Source organism: Rana temporaria, chromosome 8 (assembly GCF_905171775.1).
Source record: "Rana temporaria chromosome 8, aRanTem1.1, whole genome shotgun sequence".
NCBI lineage: Eukaryota > Metazoa > Chordata > Amphibia > Anura > Ranidae > Rana > Rana temporaria.
Window position 1 is genome coordinate 158,961,231 of NC_053496.1, and position 17,967 is coordinate 158,979,197.

Consider the following 17,967-nt stretch of genomic DNA (forward strand, 5'->3'; position numbering starts at 1 on the left):
ATTTAGCGAATATATCTCGAATATTCGAATATATATTCGAGATATATCGCGAAATCGAATATGGCATATTCTGCTCAACACTAATGGGTACAAGAGCCAATAGGCTTGATTTACTAAAGCTGGAGTGCGCAAAATCTGGTGCTCCTCAGCATAGAAGCCAATCAACTTTTTTTGTCAAAGCTTAATTGAACAAGCTGAAGTTAGAAGCCGATTGGCTATCATGCAGAGCTGCACCGGATTTTGGACTCTCCAGTTTTAGTAAATCAACCCCAATGTGTTTCGGGGGGCACACATCGCCCCCTTCATCAGGACTTATGGAAATGTCAGATGTTTTCTTGCAGACTCAGACAATGATATATACTCTGAATGTGGTTTGTTGTCAAAATTTACTTGGTAACATTCAGAAGCTAGTTTGAGCAACATACATCTGTCAATATATAGTGACCACTGAACCACAGTACATGAACATGCTCAGGTAAATACTGTTTTTGCATCAGAGGTTACCCATGCATGTACTCTATGTATGGCGTTTCACCACATTTAGGGAGAAATGCGATATGCGCATGCGCGAATAAATGCAAATGAGGAAGGCAATTGCCAAGGATTTTAGGTTTCGGGACACACAGGTGTTGCTATACGTCCTTGTGCATGGGACCTAAAAGACACATTTTAAAAATGCAGTAGTTTATATAAAAAAAAGGATGTACAAGCACATTAGGAAACATCAATTTATTATTGTAAAGTCAGGCGCTATTCTCATGTGCAAAATTACATGTAAACTATCCCATATACTCAATAGTGAACCCCTCTTTCAAACCGTTCCTAAAAGCTCACTATTGGCGTACATGTGACCATTAGAATCAAAATTGAATAATTCAATTTGTGTGCAAAAACAACTGACTTTACCATATTTTATTTTATTTCATTTAGTGTGATTAACACTTAAATGGGCAGCTGTATATAGGCATGGAGTTACATATGGTGGTTGGCACCTTTTACATTAAGATTTTAGCTTATATTAATTTATTATTATGTTCTAAAGTGAAAAGTGCAATTTTACTTTATTGTAGGTGTGCGTTGGTTAAGTTTAAAACTAGACATGTCCACTGCCTTAAAATTTGTTTGTTTTCGTTTTATTCATTTTTTTCGTTATGATCGAAATTCATTATTCGAATAAATTTGTAACTTCAGAAAAATTTGAATTTTGAAATCAGAAAATTACATTTTTTTAAAATTAGAGGATTCGAAAATCCCAAAATAAGAACTAAAATTCGAAAATTCAAAAGAATGAAAATCCAAAATAATAACTTATAACTATTATAGATATTGGAATTGTCTTTCAAATTTGGCTGTTAGTGAACGTAACGAATTACAAACTTATCCAAAGTTTTGAATTATCCGGAATAATGAATGCCGCATCTAAACTAATGGACTGTAAAGAATTAATAACAATAAATAATAATAACAAGTTTTTATTATTATTTATTATTATTAATTTGTTACGTTCCATTCGTTTGGAAGTGGCATTTGTTATTTCGGATAATTTGTAACTTTGCATAAATTCGTATACGTTCACTAACAGTCAAATTCTAAAGGAAATTACAATATCTATAATTTAGTAGTTAGTAATAGTTATTATTACTTAGTTCGTTATTTCAAATTTCTGGATTTTCGCATTTCCAGATTTTTAAATTTCCAAATTTCTAATTTTCTCATTTAAGCTTTATGAAAAATGTGTTAAATGGGATTTTGTTAATTTGAATATTTCCAAACGAGCAAATTTGTTGAATTTCATCGAAAAGCTAATTTGGAACTAAACAAATTGTCTATTTAAAACCTGTATTGATGGTTATGTGTAGAGAGGGTAACATTTAATAATGGAAATTTCCAATAATCTATTAGAAGTTCTGCTCACTAGCTTAGTAGGATAAAGGCGAGATGAGCCTCAATGGTTAAAGTACAGCGAGAGCAGGACATAGAGAACCTCGTTAAGGGCAACACAGTTCATCAAAAACTCTTTCAAATAATAAAAACTTAATTCTCGTGACATTTGATCATTCTGTCCATGATACTGTTTTTTTCTTTCTGTTCTGGTCTTTTTCCATCCTGGTGACAAATTTGTCAAAGCCTTCTGTGTGGGAGAATGCAAAGCTGGATCGTCTTCTGGATGTCCTGTTATGCCGAAATGGCAGTTGGACAAGATTTCTCTTCTTTGTCAGCTGCAACAAAAAAGATGTTAGTTCAAGGAGCTCCACTCAAATTACAATGTTTTTTCTTTAATAACTGTGTAAATAGTAGAATTCCTGATGTAGCAAGGTCCCAGGCCTCCTCCAGTCTAATGAGAACCTTTAGAGCCAAGAACTGCTGACATCCTTCCATTTAGAGTGGGTTGCAAGGCATAGTGTGTGTAATGCAATTTAGATTCATGGGTGCCAGACACTTCTTGAATGCAAAGAGATTTTATTTCTCTTAACCACTTCCATGCAGGGCACGTATACACCTTCCCGCCCAGACCAATTTTTAGCTTTCAGCGCTGTTGCACTTTGAATGACATTTGCGCGTTAATGCTACACTGTACCCAAACTAAATTTTTATAATTTTGTACCCACAAATAGAGATTTCTTTTGGTGGTATTTGATCACCTCTGGGATATTTATTTTCTGCAAAAAAAAATAAAAAATTACCGAAAATTTTGAAAAAAAAAGTATTTTTTTGTTTCTGTTATAAAACATTTTAAATAAGTACGCTTTCTCCTTCACTGATGGGCACTGATGGTACTGCACTGACGGGCACTGATAAGGCGGCACTGATGGGCACCGATGAGGTGGCACTGATGTGGTGGCATTGATGGGCACTAATATGCGTCACTGATGGGCGGCACGGATGGGCACTGATAGGCGGCACGGATAGGTGGCATGGATGGGCTTGGATAGGCGGCATGGATGGGCACGGATAGGTGGCACGGACGGGCACGGATAGGCGGCACGGACGGGCACGGATTGGCACTGATAGACGGCATGGATTGGCACTGATAGGTGGCACAGATGGGCACTATTGTATGTGTTGTACTAATGGATGCCAATCAGTGCCAAACAATGCCTGCCAATCAGTGATGCCCATTGTGGGCACTGATTGACATCCATTGCGGCACTGATTGGCATCCATTTTGTGTGTCCTCCTCATCCCTGGTGGTCTAGGGTGGCATTTTTTTTTTTTTTCCACTGGTGGTCTATATGCCCATCCCTGGTGGTCCAGTGGGGGGGGGGGGGCTGTGCTGATGATCGATCAGAACAAACCCCCCCTGCCACAGGAGCAGCCGATCGGCTCTCCTCTACTCGCATCTGACAGGCGAGACGGCTTTTCCTATTGACATCGTGATCAGCCGTGATTGGACACGGCTGATCACGTGGTAAAGAGTCTCCGTGGGCGCGCAGCGGCTCAGAATCCTGAGGACATCATATGACGTCCGGTCAGGATTCTACAACCACTTTGCCGACGTCAATATGTCATTGGCGGGCGGCAAGTGGTTAAACAGAACTTTGGGAGAGAGGGTTAGGACAAGGACACCCTTAGATAGTTAATAGATAGAATGTTAATTGGCAGACTCCGAGATTTTCTACGGGTAGACAGCCATACAGGAAAAGGCATCCAGCAAGATGCCACATCTGCATGTGTAGGAATGCTGTCTCCTATGGCAACAGTCTTTAACAGTTTCTAACACAAAGTGTAACAGTTTCTTCACTTCTAATACAATCACTTCTTGTAGTTCTTCAGCCCACTGAGCTCCCAGTCTCTCTCACTAGACTAGATGATTCACTGCCACTGAATCCCTTGAGCTCCTCCAATCTTCACTGTAGTATCTTCATCAAGCATCACCTCCACTTCTCTGTTGGGTCCCTAGCTTGGCACTCCAAAAACGTATCAAGCTTCACCCCCACTGGCCTGCTCGGTCCATGGCTTGACACACAAGGCTTCTCTGCAAGCGTCACCTCCGCTGGCTGAGTCCCTGGCTCAAGGTTCCCGATTCTACATTGTCCCTGGCTGGTGAGAATTCTGTCTGGTACTTGCTTCAGCTACTCACTTTGGTCCCTGGTAATAAGGTGGATAGCCCCTTAATGGCAACAGCTTCCCCTCTACCTCCGACCAGGACAGGTTCTCCGGCCGGCAGAACCGTCAATTCTGGTTGGACTGCAAGCCGCAATCCGCAATCCCAACCCTGCGCTGCTCTCTTGCTTCTGGATAGGCCCTCAGACAGCCTAGCAGCTAGATGTGCCTGGGATAGGCCCAATCTTCGGCCTAGCAGCCCGGGCAATACAACACATGTCTACCAAGACAGCCGTCAAGGTGGCACAGAACCCCGATCACTTGACTCCACCCAAATATATAGGCTCTCCCAGCAGGCCAAGGGATTCAAGAAAACCCCTGCCCATTGGCTGAGATACCCTATATACTCAATCTGTCCTTGCTTTGCCCTTGTCTTAATGCCACCAGGTACCCAGCCACCCAGCGGCAGAAGAGAAAAAGTGCAGCAATAACATCAGGGTGCTACATCTGCAGCGTCCCACTCAGGACATGTGGGAACTGCAAAAGTATTACTTCTTTGTCATTGCTATATTGCATGTCATTTTGCATTGCTACACCTGTGGTATCCCTGTTCATAGGCTGGTCAAGTGTGCTTCATACTTCCCACCACAAGATGGGGATAGCACCACTCTGAGATATCTATCCCAGCTCAGGTTTATCTGTGGTCAGTTGTTCAGTTCAGGAAGTCAGTGTGCAGAGGGAAAGCAGAATGTCAAGGTGAGAGAAGGTCAGTCCAGAGAAGGGACAAATTGGCACTGCTCAAATCAAAGGGTAAAAGCCACCAACCGGCAGCAAAGACCTTTGAGAATAAAGGTGAAGGATTTCTTAGCCACCGGCAACCTCACCAATGTCACTGGATTCAAAAGGGACCAGAAACAAGTAAGCATTATACTGAACCACAGCCTGAGTCCAGGATTACTAAAGCCTATTAACAGCAGAATTCCTCTATTTACCCGGAGACTGTATTCTAACTGGATGTTTGTACTGCAACCAAAACCAGTCACAGTAAAAGTTGTGAGTTGTATCCTACCACTGTCTACCTCCTTCTTCAACATTGCTACTACAACTGGTTGTACCACCATTAACGGTACTGGCGTCATGACAAATACCATCAAGGGACCCAGCCGTCACAAGCACTCTAAACATCCCTGTCATCACGAGCACCTCAACCACCATCTTGGCTGGCGTTTCCCTATCACAGAGGATTTCGTGCTGTCTTCCTCTTCACTGTGCGACCGGCCCAGGGAGGCTTTCTGCTAACCGTGAGTAAACCGATGAACTGTATTGTTGCTGTCTCTCATCGGCCCACCGTGCACCTCACGTGTCCCCCCTGCGGTTCTGGCACGTTGCACATCAACATGCCAATATCCAGCAACATTTAAAAAAATAAACGCTGTACCCTTTGTAGCTGGGTGGCGCTGGTCCGATTGGCGATTGGAAAGTGGGCGGAGATTCGGTTCCCACTCTCTCCTTTTCACACCTGCTAATGCACAGAAGACACAAAGGGCTTTGTGTGTCTGCTCCTTCCTCCCCTCTCCCTCCCGGCACTGATACAAAGGGGAGAGGACAGGAGCAGCGCTCCTTCCCCCTAACCTCTTGAAAGACGTGCCGCAAGGGATCATGAAACTTGTAGTTCTGGAGGGGAGCTGCACCATAGAAAGAATGGGGTCTGTGGACTTCATCACCCAGGATTCCTGGTGACAAGAGGAGGAAAAGAACGGTTGCGTTTTCCCAGGAAAACGTGCAGAGGTTTGGGCAGAACAGAGCGGGGAGCCAGAGAATAAGAATCTGTTGCAGTGGGTGTCTGCACCAGGCAGCAAAGCCAAACTCCTTGCAGATATACAAGACACAAATTAATGCTGCTCTGTATTCATTATTACATCAAATACAAGAAGTGTAAATTCCTATTTCTGACCTGGTAACAGCTTCAAACAGTCCCTGTACAATAGAGCTACACTAGGGAAGAAATAGCACAAGGAGCCAATAAGTTGTGCTGCAATACTAACAAATGGCATATTGGTAGAGGTATAGAGCACAGTGACAGCACCGGCGGATCCAGGGGGCGGGGAACAGGGCAATTTCCACCCCCCCCCACCGCAAACTGCTTTGCGGTGCCTGCAGCTGCCACTGCTAAGTCTCTCACTCTCTCTCTCATCACCAGGGCCGGACTGGCCCAGCCCGGTAGGCTGCCTGTCCTGAGGCTGCTTTGAGCTGTAGCTGACTGCAGCGCTCCCCCTCTCTCCTGCGTGTATGACACCGGGCATCTCTCGCTGTGTGTGAGAGCTGGGTCTGTGTTCGGCTGTGCTGCCTGTGCTAGACCTGCTTGTGTGATAGTAGATGGAGATGCAACACTGATTGAATCAGTGTTTTGTCTATCACACAAGCCCGTCTAGGGGGGACCTTGCTAGAGCACACTGCCCTGCCGAACACAGACCTACAGCTCCTGTTTTTTCCATGACACACGTCGGGAGAGGAGATACCTGCTGTGTGTGATCGAGGCAATGCCATGGTTAGTGCCAAGCACAGTGGGGCTTCATTCATATACAAAAGTGGGGCTGCATTAATATACAAAAGTGGGGCTGCATTAATATACAAGTGGGGCTGCATTAATATACAAGTGGGGCTGCATTAATATACAAAAGTGGGACTGCATTCATAGACAAAAGTTGGACTGCATTCATAGACAAAAATGGGACTGCATTCATAGACAAAAGTGGGACTGCATTCATAGACAAAGTGGGGCTGCATTAATATACAAAAGTGGGGCTGCATTAATATACAAAAGTGGGGCTGCATTAATATACAAAAGTGGGGCTGCATTAATATACAAAGTGGGGCTGCATTAATATACAAAAGTGGGGCTGCATTAATATACAAAAGTGGGGCTGCATTCATATACAAAGTGGGGCTGCATTCATATACAAAGTGGGGCTGCATTAATATACAAAGTGGGGCTGCATTAATATACAAAGTGGGGCTGCATTAATAGACACAAGTAGGACTGCATTCATAGACAAAAGTGGGACTGCATTCATAGACAAAAGTGGGACTGCATTCATAGACAAAAGTGGGGCTGCATTCATAGACAAAAGTGGGACTGCATTCATAGACAAAAGTTGGGCTGCATTCATAGACAAAAGTGGGACTGCATTCATATACAAAAGTGGGGCTACATTTATATACAACATTGGGGCTGCATTCATATACAAAAGTGGGACTGAATTTATATACAAAAGTGGGACTGAATTTATATACAAAAGTGGGACTGCATTTATATACAAAAGTGGGGCTGCATTAATATACAAACGTGGGGCTGCATTAATATACAAACGTGGGGCTGCATTAATATACAAAAGTGGGGCTGCATTCATATACAAAAGTGGGGCTGCATTCATATACAAAAGTGGGGCTGCATTTATATACAAAAGTGGGACTGCATTTATATACAAAAGTGGGGCTGAATTTATGTATAAAAGTGGGACTGCATTTATATACAAAAGTGGGACTGAATTTATATACAAAAGTGGGACTGAATTTATATACAAAAGTGGGACTGAATTTATATACAAAAGTGGGACTGAATTTATATACAAAAGTGGGACTGCATTTATATACAAAAGTGGGGCTGCGTTCATATATACAGTGGGGCTGCATTCATATGTACAGTGAGGCTGCAATGATGGGCACTGATGAGGCTGCATTGATCTCTTGTACCATGTCTTCAGTCTCTGACCATCTCTTGTACCATGTCTCCAGTCTCTGACCATCCCTTGTACCATGACCATCCATTGTACCATGTCTGCAGTCTCTGACTATCCCTTGTACCATGTCTGCAGTCTCTGACCATCCCTTGTACCATGTCTGCAGTCTCTGACCATCTCTTGTACCATGTCTGCAGTCTCTGACCATCCCTTGTACCACGTCTGCAGTCTCTGACCATCTCTTGTACCATGTCTGCAGTCCCTGACAATCATCTACAAACTATGGGATAGATTTATGACATTTATATTTTAATATTTTTTACTAGTAATGGCGGCGATCATTGATTTTTTAGTGATACTGCAACATTGCAGCGGACACACCGGACACCTAATTGAGTTCTGTAAGCAACACCTTATTTTCTAGCAGTGCCCCTCCCGAGACTAGACTCTGGATCCGCCCTTGAGTGACAGAGTGGTAACTTCATCAGTCTGCTGCTTCTCTTTTCACTAGGCGGGGGGGGCTGTAAGTGTTACTGAACTGCAGCAGAGAAAAACTGGGCCTCCCGCCCTGCCAGGCACGGTTGTGTTGTGTGGCAAAGCTGTGTAAGTCTACATATGATTATTACCATCCCCATATATAGTCTGACGAAACTTGTATGTAACAGCCACTATGCAGCTAGAACCTTCATACATCATGTGAGACATACTGCTGACCTCAGGATAGAGGATTGGCATTATGTTGTATTGGTAAAAGGCATGTAAATTAGAATAATGTATGGTCATCTATTGGTTAACTGTACTTTCAGTGACAAAATTGTTTAACATATTCTATAAAGTATTATTTTATTAATAATTGTAAATAAACGTTTATCGTTTTCATAAAGGGATACTGTGTACGAGTATAGTAAATGGGGTGACACCTTGAAAATCCCATCTTATTCATTTTTCAAATGTTCATAAAGTAATAATTTAATTGACTGTAAAGGCTGTGCTACAACACCTCCCCAGCAGGTGGCACTAAAGTTGAATTATAGCCTGCAGCCCTAGTAAGTTAGGGCTTATTTTCACTTGCTTCGGCTTCAACACACTTTAATGGCTAGTTTACACTTGCTTCAAAACAAGGCTTCGGACAGGCTTTGTTAAAGCTCTCTGAATGCTAGTCAAAGCTCCTGTCACTAAATAAAATGGTTAGCTTACAGTCCTGTCTACACCTTGCTTCTGCTTTGCTTCAAAAATGATACCCCATGTAGCTTTTAGTGGTGCTTCAAATCGTCTTCAAAGCGTCTTCAAAGCCTCCATAGAAGTCTATGGCAAAGCTCGCTTGAAGCCTGACTGAAGCCCACTAAAGCCCCACCAAAGGCTCATCAAAGCTCCACCAAAGGCTCATCAAAGCTCCACCAAAGGCTCATCAAAGCTCCACCAAAGCCTCATCAAAGCTCCACCAAAGCCTTATCGAAGCTCAACTGAAACTCCCAATAAAGCCCCACCAAAGCCCTACCTAAGCCCCACCAAAGGCTCATAGAAGCTCCACCAAAGCCTCATCGAAGCTCCACCAAAACCCCACCAAATTCTCATCGAAGCCCCACCAAAGCCTCATCGAAGCTCCACCAAAGCCCCACTGAAGCCCCACCAAAGGCTCATTGAAGCTCCACCAAAGGCTCATCGAAGTTCCCCCAAAGCCTTATCGAAGCCCCAAGCAAAAGCAAAGTGTAAACAGGACTGTAAGCTAACCATTTTAGTGACAGGAGCTTTGACTGGCATTCAGAGAGCTTTAACAAAGCCTGTCCGAAACCTTGTTTTGAAGCAAGTGTAAACTAGCCCTTAGGCAGACGGAGGACAAATCTTCTTTACTAGTGTACCAAGGAGCTAAAAGCAAACAAAGGGTTTTCATTAAGAATGAAATTCACTTTTATATGATTTTTTTTTAAATTACATTTTTAAGGCAAACTTACTGATTTGATAAGACTTTGATTTGATAATCCTGACCAAAATCTCCAGATGAGTGAGGGAATGATGCTCAAAATCATCCCGATCAGCAAAAGAAGCCAGATATATCCACTGCTAAAGCTGATGACCATGATACCTTAAAGAGAAAATATTAGTAGTCACTGCAATATTCAGTTATACGTGAAATTAAAGTCCATCTCCACGCAGAAACATTTTTTAATCACTGCTGGGCCACAAAACTTCTATTTTTATGTTAAAGATGAAGTTGGGTTTTTAAATTGTGCATTTAAGGAAATTAGGCCCAGATTCTCAAAGGGTTTACGACGGCGCAGCGCCATGTGCGCTGTCGTAAGTCCTAATCTGGGCCGTCGTATCTATGCGACTGATTCTTAGAATCAGTTACGCATAGATATCCATTAGATCCTACAGGCATAAGTCTCTTACGCCGTCGGATCTTAAATGCAAATTTTTGTTGTCCGCTAGGTGTCGCTTCCGTCGTTTTCCCCGTCTTGTATGCAAATTAGCTACATATGCGAATTCGCGGCCGACGCAGTAAAGTTACGACGTTTACGTTAGGCTTGTCCCGGCGTAAAGTTGCCCCTGGGTATATGAGGCGCAACCAATGTTAAGTATGGCCGTCGTTCCCGTGTCGAAAATTATAAATTTACGACGTTTGCGTAAGTCGTCCGTGAATGGTGCTGGACGTAATTTACGTCCACGTCAAAACCAATGACGTCCTAGCGACGTCATTTAGAGCAATGCAAGCTGGGAAATTTTACAGACGGCGCATGCGCAGTTCGTGGGGCGGGAGGATGCGCGTGATTTAAATTTTAAGTGTAAGGGTAGGGATATTGGCGCTGCCTGGGTAGACACCTGTCCACTGAGCAACCTGTGGGTGGTCTGCCTGCCAAAGGCGGTAGGTACAAGATGTCAAATAACCCCAATATGAGTGGTTCAGTCCCTTGTCAGCTGGGTAGGGACGTAAGTGGATATGGGCCCCAGTGACCTATTGGGATTGCTAAGGGCGGGCACTGTGTTCTGGTAGCTAAGCTGCAGCTCTCTAGTGCTGTATGGAATATGTAGCCATATGTACAGAAATGTGCACTCTGCAGAACGGTATAGTACCAGTCAGTAAAATATGTGGGGTACCCTTAGATCACAGGGTATATTGCTGGGTATCAAAAGGAGGACTCTGCCTCTAAGCAACAACCCTATCAATCACATATACAAGAAATAAATAAATAAAGCAGGTGCCTAGACGACTGCCCTCTGTAGGAAAAAAAAAACCCCTGTAGGAAAAAACCTTATACACAAAACATATAACTTGATCCGGCACCTAGAAGCAAGTAATGCTAAATTGCAAATGTCTGTATTAGAAGATACAACATAAGTCCATGCAGTATGATGTAAGTTCCGGCTGCAATACTAATGTATGGGCTGCTGCCCCCTGTAGGAGAGAAACCTGCACCAATAATGCAATATCTGCTCTAATAATCAACAGGACACCAAAGTGTCAGATGCAGTGAGTATACAAAAATAAAAGTAAAACGGCACTAATAGCCACTGATAGCCGGCGTGTAACAACACTGCCTGACTCGGCTAAGTGGCGAGCGTGTGTATCCTCGGTGGTGGCGTGCGCTCCAGCCAAAACCACCCGACGCTCACCCGGAAATGACGTCACACGTACGGGCCTGACGTACGTTTCGAAATGATTTTCATCTTCTGAAGCCTCAGAAGACGAAAATCATTTTGAAACGTACGTCAGGCCCGTACGTGTGACGTCATTTCCGGGTGAGCGTCAGGTGGTTTTGGCTGGAGCGCACGCCACCACCGAGGATACACACGCTCGCCACTTAGCCGAGTCAGGCAGTGTTGTTACACGCCGGCTATCAGTGGCTATTAGTGCCGTTTTACTTTTATTTTTGTATATTTTAGACCTATTGTCATCCTATTTTATGTTATTAGTATTTTTTACTTGCACACTCCTCACTGAGATTAGTGTGATCCATCCCAGCATTTCCTGCACTTAGTGGTACTTTCCACTGCAGGCTATGACACATATGCTGCTTTGAATAAAACAAACATTTTTTATATGTCACAACGGTGTCATACTTTATCACACTATCGGAGCCCCCCGTTTTTTCTTTATTGAGGAATCAAGGAAGTCGGACTACTCGGACCATTTTACAGCGAGAAATCCTATTTGGAGGAAGGAGTGAGCATCAGAGCGGAGCAGCAACTACTGGAGTACCTGATATATGCACATTACCCCAAGCGGGGGCTTCTATCTGGTGAGTGGGGAACCCTTAGGGGAGCACCGGGACCACACCGCATTGTGTTTTAGGAGCACCCTTTCCACATCCAACTTACCTACTGGACTCCTACTGCTTCACCAACAACATCTATATGTTCCTGTTGCTCGCATGAAATATGACCTAGTGGCTACGGATGAACTATAGATGCAAAACTTTCTTCCTTAAATTAAGAATCACAGACATTGTCCATCTACTTACTGCATCTGACACTTTGGTGTCCTGTTGATTATTAGAGCAGATATTGCATTATTGGTGCAGGTTTCTCTCCTACAGGGGGCAGCAGCCCATACATTAGTATTGCAGCCGGAACTTACATCATACTGCATGGACTTATGTTGTATCTTCTAATACAGATATTTGGCATTACTTGCTTCTAGGTGCCGGATCAAGTTATATGTTTTGTGTATAAGGTTTTTTCCTACAGGTTTTTTTTTTTTCCTACAGAGGGCAGTCGTCTAGGCACCTGCTTTATTTATTTATTTCTTGTATATGTGATTGATAGGGTTGTTGCTTAGAGGCAGAGTCCTCCTTTTGATACCCAGCAATATACCCTGTGATCTAAGGGTACCCCACATATTTTACTGACTGGTACTATACCGTTCTGCAGAGTGCACATTTCTGTACATATGGCTACATATTCCATACAGCACTAGAGAGCTGCAGCTTAGCTACCAGAACACAGTGCCCGCCCTTAGCAATCCCAATAGGTCACTGGGGCCCATATCCACTTACGGCCCTACCCAGCTGACAAGGGACTGCACCACTCATATTGGGGTTATTTGAAATCTTGTACCTACCGCCTCTAGCAGGCAGACCACCCACAGGGTGCTCAGTGGACAGGTGTCTACCCAGGCAGCGCCAATATCCCTACCCTTACACTTACCATTTACCCCTGTCCCTTAGGGGACAGTTTTTAGGGAGGCAGCAGCCTACAACCTCAGGTATCCCAGCGCAGGTTTTTTTACATTTATACTGATTTAAATTTTACACGCCCCCTAGCCGCGGAATTTGAATTCCGCCGGGGGATTTACGATACGCCACCGCAAGTTTACAGGCAAGTGCTTTCTGAATAAAGCACTTGCCTCAAAAACTTGCGGCGGCGTAACGTAAATCAGATAGGTTACGCGGATCTAAAGATCCACGTAACCTATCTGAATCTAGCCCCATAGGGCCAGATTCAGGTAGAATCGCGGCGGCGTAACATATCGTAGATACGTTACACCGCCGCAAGTTTTCATCGCAAGTGCCTGATTCACAAAGCACTTGCGAGAAAACTTACGCCGGCGGCCTCCGGCGTAAGCCCGCGTAATTCAAAGGGGCGTGTGCCATTTAAATTAGGCGCGCTCCTGCGCCGGTCCTACTGCGCATGCTCCGTTTTGAAATTCCCGCCGTGCTTTGCGCGAAGTGACGTAATTTTTTCGAACGGTGACGTGTGTAGCGTACTTTCGTATTCCTGGACGTCTTACGCAAGAAGAAAACATTTTGAAATTCGACGCTGGAACGACGGCCATACTTTAACATGAGCTGTGTAAAGTTAGGGCACCTAAAACGACGACTAACTTTGCGACGGGAAACTAGACTAGCAGCGACGTAACGAACGCGTAAAAACGTCGTGGATCGCCGTAACTACTAATTTGCATACCCGACGCTGGTTTACGACGCAAACTCCCCCCAGCGGCGGCCGAGGTATTGCATCCTAAGATCCGACAGTGTAAAACAATTACACCTGTCGGATCTTAGGGCTAACTATGCGTAACTGATTCTATTAATCAGTCGCATAGATACTCTGAGAGATACGACGGAGTATCTGAGATACTCCGTCGTATCTCTGCTGTGAATCTGGCCCATAGTGTTTAATGAACAGCCAACCCACAGAGATGGCATAGGAAATGAAAGTTTATATTATAGAATAACATACCTAGAAAATTGAACTGAGACATGCTGAACAGGTAGGCAGGTGGAAAGGTTGTTACATATGTGATAAGAAAGTAGCTACCAAAAGCGATTACGAAAGCCAGGAAAGTTAACACAGACCATGTAGAAAGCTCTAAGGCTGCCTGTTGAGGGGGAAAAAAATGGTTAAAAAAACCTTCATGAACTATTTTAGTTCCAGTACTACAATCCACATGTCAGGACATTATTGTTTGATTGGCTGGTGGTGTAGCATTTAACGCTGAACTTTAGGTATGAGTTTAAATAGGAGATTCTTCACATTTCTGCTGAAAACCCTTTTCATAGCAATTTTTAAGGCCAGGGTTACATCTCCATAAAGTGGTAATGCAGCATGTTAACGTGGGTTGTGTAAAAGACACCCCAGTCCCCTTTTCTTTCTTTTTTACATTGTTACCATCGCAAGGGGTCTTTCAAGCCTTCCATGTGATAGCATGGGCAGGTGACAGGTACTCTTTATGAAGACATTGTGGGTTTATTAGAGCCCCCCCATCAGTGTGCGCAGCCTATTGCATTAGGGTGTGCACACCAAAGCTAAAAACACACATTCGTGTGTAATATACCATATATGGCAGTGAGCAAGTCAGTAAGGCTTTGTCAGCAGGGCAGAGATCAGTGTCAGTAGTTTATCTTTATTTGTATTATTATTTTTTTTTTTTTTACAATTTTATTTTTATTATTTTTTTTTAACCACTTAAGCCCCGGACCAATATGCTGCTAAATGCCCAAAGGCGTTTTTACAATTCGGCACTGCGTCGCTTTAACAGATTAATTGCGCGCTCGTGCGGCGTGGCTCCCAAACAAAATTGACGTCCTTTTCCCCCCACAAATAGAGCTTTCTTTTGGTGGTATTTGATCACCTCTGCGGTTTTTATTTTTTGCGCTATAAACAAAAATAGAGCGACAATTTTGAAAAAATGCAATATTTTTTACTTTTTGCTGTAATAAATATCCCCCAAAAACATATATAATTTTTTTTTTTCCTCGGTTTAGGCCGATACGTATTCTTCTACCTATTTTTGGTAAAAAAAAATCGCAATAGGAGTTTATCGATTGGTTTGCGCAAAATTTATAGCGTTTACAAAATAGGGGATATTTTTATTGCATTTTTATAAAAAATTTTTTTTTTACTACTAATGGCGGCGATCAGCGATTTTTTTTCGTGACTGCGACATTATGGCGGACACTTCGGACAATTTTGACACATTCTTGGGACCATTGTCATTTTCACAGCAAAAAATGCATTTAAATTGCATTGTTTATTGTGAAAATGACAGTTGCAGTTTGGGAGTTAACCACAGGGGGCGCTGAACGTTTTAGGCTTCACCTAGTGTGTGTTTACAACAGTAGGGGGGTGTGGCTGTAGGTCTGATGTCATCGATTGTGTCTCCCCTATAAAGGGGATGACACGATCGATGCGCCGCCACAGTGAAGCCGTGTTTACATACGGCTCTCCCCGTTCTTCAGCTCCGGGGAGCGATCGCGACGGAGCGGCTATAAACGAATAGCTGCGCCGTCGTTCCGGATCGCTCCCCGAGGGAATCCGCCTGCTGCACGCAGCGGGGGGGGGGGGTCCCGATCGGACCCCCGACCCGCGGAAAGGCAAGGACGTATATATACGTCCTTCTGCCTGTCCGCGCCATTGTGCGGACGTAAATAGTCGTGCGGCGGGGGTTAGGGGGTTAATATTATTATTTTTTTTTTTTAGGAGCCCTGTTTGGGGGCTTTGGTGAAATATCAGTGGTCTAAACAGACCCCTGATTTCTAACTTTTGAGACAGAGTAAGGGACTGAGGACAGAGATTCCCCAGTCCCTTTCTCTGCAGCCAGGCAGCAGGGGGAATCTGCAAAGTACAGGGTGATTAGGGTGTGCCCAGACACCTTACACCCTATGTGCGCACGCCTATGGAGCCCCCAATGTCTCCCCTGCCCTCCCTCATTTCTTGAGACTCGAAAACACCAGGACAGTACAAATGACCCCTTTTTGGAAAGTAAGCAGTCCAAATCCAGTGGACACAGCAGGTGACAGATCATACCGCATTGTGTCATGAGGCGCTTTCCGGGAGAATGTCATATGGCATCCACCTGGATTGGTGAATGTCCTGCCCGGCCTTCATTTGTCTACAGGCCAGGCAAGAACTGGTTAAAGAGTATTTCATATTCCTGATATGTGCCTGCTGTACCATATATTTGTATGAAAAAGTATCCTGTTCTCTTTGTATTGCTTCCTTTGTGTTCCTGCCAGTGCCTCGGATTTCCTATTAAAAACTGAAGTCACTAAGCAGGAGAACACACTGTGGTCAGTTGTCTAGCTGTGCTGGGAACTCAGCCTGCTCTGCTCCCCCATCTCATCAGACTTGTCCTGACACTCCCATGCCTCACAACAAAGTTGTTGAGCGGGGGTCAAAGTTGTTGAGCGGGGGGGGGGGGGGCGGAGATCAAAGTTGTTCAGCGGGGGGGTTCTCCTACCTGTGCAAATACCGCTCTGTCCCGACTCCCCGACTGCTCCATCCGCCTGCTGCAGCCCGCTTCATGGTGTATGACTGCACTGTACTGTACCGTCGCAATGTGATTGGGCGTGTAGCGGTCATGTGCAGAGGCGAGACGATCGCTGACAGGCCAGCCCCATGCCGCACATGACCACCATACGCCCAATCACACCGGAGTCAAACATGGCGGCGGGAAACGAAAAGAAACATGGAGGCACGGAATGTCGCCCCACCAAATGTCGGGCCCGGGGGCCCTGTTTTCCGGGACTCTAGTCTAGTCCGCGGGACCCCGGGACACACTTTAAATTGCGGGAGGATCCCGCGGAATCCAGGACGGTTGGGGGGTATGCACTCCCCCCCCTTCTCCTGCACAGACATACACTGGGAACGACTAGTGTACTGCTGTTTCTCCTCTCCCAGTTCTCATGCAGCTGAGAATAGAGGAAATGTAACCCATTTAAAAAAGGGGGAAAAGGTGTTTATAATGTTTGCTGTTATATCTATACACAAATGTTTGCCGTTTATTTCTATTTTCATATTTATTTCTATTTTTATAACTAAATGGGTTGTTTTAAAAGCTGAGGGTTTATATATACATTAGGAGTTAACCACTTCACCCCCGAAAGGTTTTACCCCCTTATTGACCAGGCCATTTTGTGTGATACGGCACCACGTTACTTTAACCGCTTAAGGACCGCCTCCTGCACATTTACGTTGGCAGAATGGCACGGCTGGGCACAATCACGTACAGGTACGTCCTCTGCTAGTGCCCAGCCGTGGGTCGCGGGCACGCCGAAGCTCCGGGACCGTAGGACCCGCGGACCTGATCGCCGCTGGAGTCCCGCGATCGGTCCCCGGAGCTGAAGAACGGGGAGAGCTGTGTGTAAACACAGCTTCCCCGTTCTTCACTGTGGCGCCGTCATCGATCGTGTGATCCCTTATATAGGGATACACAATCGATGATGTCACACCTACAGCCACACACCCCTACAGTTAGAAACACATATTAGGTCATACATAACCCCTTCAGCGCCCCCTTGTGGTTAACTCCCAAACTGCAATTGTCATTTTCACAGTAAACAATGCATTTTTTGCTGTGAAAATGACAATGGTCCCAAAAATGTGTCAAAATTGTCCGAAGTGTCCGCCATAATGTCGCAGTCACGAAAAAAATCACTGATCGCCGCCATTAGTAGTAAAAAAAAATGAATTAATAAAAATGCAATAAAACTATCCCCTATTTTGTAAACGCTATAAATTTTGCACAAACCAACCGATAAATGCTTATTGCAATTTTTTTTACCAAAAATAAATAGAAAAATACGTATCGGCCTAAACTGAGGACATTTTTTTTATATATATATATATATATTTTTGGGGGATATTTATTATAGCAAAAAGTAAAAAATATTGAATTTTTTTCAAAATTGTCGCTCTATTTATGTTTATAGCGCAAAAAATAAAAACCGCAGAGGTGATCAAA

General features: G+C 44.2%; 1 protein-coding gene across 3 annotated transcripts in view; it reads right to left on the reverse strand.

Annotated features, from left to right (window-relative positions):
* Positions 1-1,922: 1,922 nt before the first annotated feature.
* The window catches only part of LOC120909279 (phospholipid-transporting ATPase IK-like), a 232,230-nt gene continuing 216,185 nt past the window's right edge, over positions 1,923-17,967 (reverse strand). For all 3 annotated transcript variants that reach the window (XM_040321017.1, XM_040321018.1, XM_040321019.1), the window contains 3 exons: positions 13,965-14,103; positions 9,737-9,867; positions 1,923-2,219 (listed from right to left, as the gene is read on the reverse strand). In XM_040321017.1, the coding sequence (XP_040176951.1) occupies positions 2,055-2,219; positions 9,737-9,867; positions 13,965-14,103 (435 nt within the window). In that variant the 3' untranslated portion in view covers positions 1,923-2,054. The remainder of the gene's footprint in view (positions 2,220-9,736; positions 9,868-13,964; positions 14,104-17,967) is intronic.